Source organism: Oncorhynchus masou, chromosome 3 (assembly GCF_036934945.1).
Source record: "Oncorhynchus masou masou isolate Uvic2021 chromosome 3, UVic_Omas_1.1, whole genome shotgun sequence".
In the NCBI taxonomy this organism is placed as follows: Eukaryota; Metazoa; Chordata; class Actinopteri; order Salmoniformes; family Salmonidae; genus Oncorhynchus; species Oncorhynchus masou.
In genome coordinates this window covers 4,567,853-4,572,852 of record NC_088214.1, presented here as the reverse complement: position 1 = coordinate 4,572,852, position 5,000 = coordinate 4,567,853, and the positions used below count along the sequence as shown (strand labels likewise).

Here is a 5,000-nt window from a genome sequence, read left to right as displayed (position 1 = left end):
GTACCAGTACCTCTATAATACTGTAATACTGCTGTAATACTAACGCAATACTACTATGTACTGGAAATGCTGTAAAACTATACAGACAGCCTGTATGCAACCGTACCTCTATAATACTGCAATACTACTGCAATACCATTACTACTGCAAAAGTATACTTCATGTATTAATAATGAATGAAATGTTGTTCACAGGGTCTTGCTGGACTGGATGGCCAAGCTGGTCCCAAAGGAAACCAGGTAAGAAAGTATATCTGGTTATACCTGTAACGTCACGAGACACTCAGTCCTCTACCACACAACGATCCTGTCACTACAGATCACTGGAGGGAGAGTGAATACACCAAAAACAAGGCCTCTCGTTCCAGTCTAGAGCAGCACCACTTCAATTCACTGGCCTGACCTGACTGATCTGACTGACCTGACTGACCTGACTGATCTGACTGATCTGACTGACCTGACTGATCTGACTGACCTGACTGACCTGACTGACTTGACTGACCTGACTGTCTTGACTGACCTGACTGACCTGACTGACCTGAATAACTTGACCTGACTGACCTGACTGACCTGACTGACCTGAATAACTTGACCTGACTGACCTGACTGACCTGACTGACCTGAATAACTTGACCTGACTGACCTGACTGACCTGACTGTCTTGACTGACCTGACTGACCTGACTGACCTGAATAACTTGACCTGACTGACCTGACTGACCTGACTGACTGACCTGACTGACCTGACTGACCTGACTGACTGACCTGACTGATCTGACTGACTGACCTGACTGACTTGACTGACTTGACTGACTTGACTGACCTGACTGATCTGACTGATCTGACTGACCTGACTGACCTGACTGACTTGACTGACCTGACTGATCTGACTGACCTGACTGACTTGACTGATCTGACTGACCTGACTGACCTGACTGACCTGACTGTATTGACTGACTTGACTGACCTGACTGACTTGACTGACTTGACTGACCTGACTGACTTGACTGATCTGACTGACCTGACCTGACTGATCTGACTGACCTGACTGTATTGACTGACTTGACTGACCTGACTGACTTGACTGACCTGACTGATCTGACTGATCTGACTGACCTGACTGACCTGACTGACTTGACTGACCTGACTGATCTGACTGATCTGACTGACCTGACTGATCTGACTGACCTGACCTGACTGATCTGACTGACCTGACTGATCTGACTGACCTGACTGACCTGACTGATCTGACTGACCTGACTGACCTGACTGATCTGACTGACCTGACTGACTTGACTGACCTGACTGTCTTGACTGATCTGACTGACCTGACTGATCTGACTGACCTGACTGACCTGACTGATCTGACTGACCTGACTGACCTGACTGACCTGACTGATCTGACTGACCTGACTGACCTGACTGACTTGACTGACCTGACTGTCTTGACTGACCTGACTGACCTGACTGACCTGAATAACATGACCTGACTGACCTGACTGACCTGACTGACCTGAATAACTTGACCTGACTGACCTGACTGACCTGACTGTCTTGACTGTCTTGACTGACCTGACTGACCTGACTGACCTGAATAACTTGACCTGACTGACCTGACTGACCTGACTGACTGACCTGACTGATCTGACTGACTGATCTGACTGACCTGAATAACTTGACTGACTTGACTGACCTGACTGACCTGACTGACCTGACTGACTGACCTGACTGACCTGACTGACTTGACTAACTTGACTGACCTGACTGATCTGACTGACCTGACTGATCTGACTGACCTGACTGTACATTTACATTTACATTTAAGTCATTTAGCAGACGCTCTATTGACTGACTTGACTGACCTGACTGACTTGACTGACCTGACTGATCTGACTGACCTGACTGTATTGACTGACCTGACTGATCTGACTAACCCAACTGACCTGACTGACCTGACTGACCTGACTGACTTGACCTGACCTGACTGATCTGACTGACCTGACTGACCTGACTAACCCAACTGACCTGACTGACCTGACTGATCTGACTGACCTGACTGACTTGACTGACCTGACTGATCTGACTGACCTGACTGTATTGACTGACTTGACTGACCTGACTGACTTGACTGACCTGACTGACCTGACTGACCTGACTGATCTGACTGACCTGACTGACCTGACTAACCCAACTGACCTGACTGACTTGACTGACTTGACTGACCTGACTGACTTGACTGACTTGACTGACCTGACTGATCTGACTGACCTGACTGATCTGACTGACCTGACTGACTTGACTGACCTGACTGATCTGACTGACCTGACTGTATTGACTGACTTGACTGACCTGACTGACTTGACTGACTTGACTGACCTGACTGACTTGACTGACTTGACTGACCTGACCTGACGGACCTTACTGAAACCACGTGGGCCCACCGTGGCTCTCAACCTTACCCTTCAGTCCAGTAGCCATGTGGATTTAGCCAGAGGGTCAGGTCATATTCCTCCCAGCTTGTGATTGGTCACCTGTAACCTTTGACCTGGCAGCAGTGGAGGACAGAGGTCAGATGACAGACTAGTGACTCATCGGGGGTCTGCAGTATAAAATTCCTTCCTATTCACTACATAGTGCACAACGTCTGCACTATACAGGGGTTAGGGTGCTATTTAGGACCTCTCCCCAGTCTACCAGGATCCCACGCGGCCCACTTCACCGTTTGTCAATACACTTCTATGGAAAACCCAGGACAGTGAACATGTTTGTTGTCGTCCTTAGACATAAGCATAACATACTATGGGCCCTTGTCAAGAGTAGTGCACTACATAGGGAATAGGGTTCCATAGGACTCTGGTGTAAAGTAGTGCACTACATAGGGACATAGGGTTCCATGGGACTCTGGTCTAAAGTAGTACACTACATAGAGAATAGGGTTCCATAGGACTCTGGTCTAAAGTAGTGCACTACATAGAGAATAGGGTTCTATAGGACTCTGGTCTAAAGTAGTGCACTACATAGAGAATAGGGTTCCATAGGACTCTGGTCTAAAGTAGTGCACTGCATAGAGAATAGGGTTCCATAGGACTCTGGTCTAAAGTAGTGCACTACATAGAGAATAGGGTTCCATAGGACTCTGGTCTAAAGTAGTGCACTACATAGAGAATAGGGTCCATAGGACTCTGGTCTAAAGTAGTGCACTACATAGAGAATAGGGTCCCATAGGACTCTGATCTAAAGTAGTGCACTACATAGAGAATAGGGTTCCATAGGACCCTGGTCTAAAGTAGTGCACTATATAGGGAATAGGGTTCCATAGGACTCTGGTCTAAAGTAGTACACTACATAGAGAATAGGGTTCCATAGGTCTCTGGTCTAAAGTAGTGCATTACATAGAGAATAGGCTTCCATAGGACTCTGGTCTAAAGTAGTGCACTACGTAGGGAATAGGGTGTCATTTGGGACGTATCCCATGACTCAGTTTACTGTAAAAGGAACCCCTCCCTCAGTCTCTCCAATGCAACTGAACTCCCCTGAATTAAGCCTGTTTGTTACGTTACGTACACAGCTTGTGTTTTTCTAAATCTGTCTTTTAACAAACAATTGAAAGCAGAACCCTACAAAACACCCGCAGCATCCCGAAGGCATCCTTTCATCTGTATCAATATTTATTGTTGTTTGTTCCACTATGGTCTCAGCAGGGATGTGATCTAACACAGTCTCCAGGCCAGATCTAGTACTCCTAAGCCGGTTCCAGATGGCTCTCTGCTCTGCAGCCGTTGTTTGGAAAGGACGTTGTTTCACAACACTGACTCTCAGAATACAAAAAAAAAAAAAACTCAAATCAGTTCAAGTCTTAGATCTTCAGCGCCACTCAATCAAACATGCTATCAGGAAGTTGCCAATGCCAGGGGACACAACAACATTTTTGTTCCACGCAGTGGAGTCAAACGGCATAAATACACTTTTAGTGTAAACTAGTAGAACCGTCTTGTGATAAATGCAACAGCTTGAGACTGGCATCTATTATTCTCTAGGAAGAGTGTTATAGAGTGTTATAGAGAGTTATAGAGCATTTTAGAGAGGTATAGAGAGTTATAGAGAGTTATAGAGCGTTATAGAGAGGTATAGAGCATTATAGAGAGTTATAGAGTGTTATAGAGAGTTATAGAGCGTTATAGAGCGGTATAGAGAGATATAGAGCGTTATAGAGAGCTATAGAGCGGTATAGAGAGCTATAGAGCGTTATAGAGAGTTAAAGAGAGTTGTATAGCTTTTATAGAGAGTTATGGAGCATTATAGAGAGTAATAGAGCCTTATAGAGAGTTATAGAGCATTATAGAGAGTTATAGAGTATTATAGAGAGTTATAGAGCGTTATAGAGAGTTATATAGCATTATAGAGAGGTATAGAGCTTTATAGAGAGTTATAGAGCATTATATAGAGTTATAGAGCGTTATAGAGAGTTATGTTATAGAGAGTTATAGAGCATTATAGAGAGTTATAGAGCGTTATAGAGAGTTATAGAGCATTATAGAGAGGTATAGAGCTTTATAGAGAGTTATAGAGCATTATAGAGAGTTATAGAGCGTTATAGAGAGTTATGTTATAGAGAGTTATAGAGCATTATAGAGAGTTATAGAGCGTTATAGAGAGTTATAGAGCATTATAGAGAGGTATAGAGCTTTATAGAGAGTTATAGAGCATTATAGAGAGTTATAGAGCATTATAGAGAGTTATAGTTGATTTCTTCTCAGGTGGAGTGTTGACTATAGAAATTCTGATCTAGTCTCTCAGTCTTATCTGATCTCTCTCTCTGTTCTACTAAGGTGTAGTGAATCTGATCTTGTCTCTCTCTGTTCCATTCAGGGCCCACAAGGAGAGTCGGGGCCTGCCGGACAGCAGGGGATCCCTGGATCACAAGTAAGTAGCAGCAGCAGACCAGTAGCAATACATTTTATTTATTTTTATTTCTCCTTTTTTTCTTTCTCTATCTCTTTTT

General features: G+C 44.4%; 1 protein-coding gene across 1 annotated transcript in view; it reads left to right on the top strand.

Moving 5' to 3' along the window:
* The window catches only part of LOC135509089 (collagen alpha-1(XI) chain-like), a 189,211-nt gene that overhangs the window by 96,649 nt on the left and 87,562 nt on the right, over nt 1-5,000 (top strand). Inside the window, 2 exon segments of the mRNA XM_064929414.1 lie at nt 195-239; nt 4,868-4,921. Of these exon segments, the coding sequence (XP_064785486.1) occupies nt 195-239; nt 4,868-4,921 (99 nt within the window).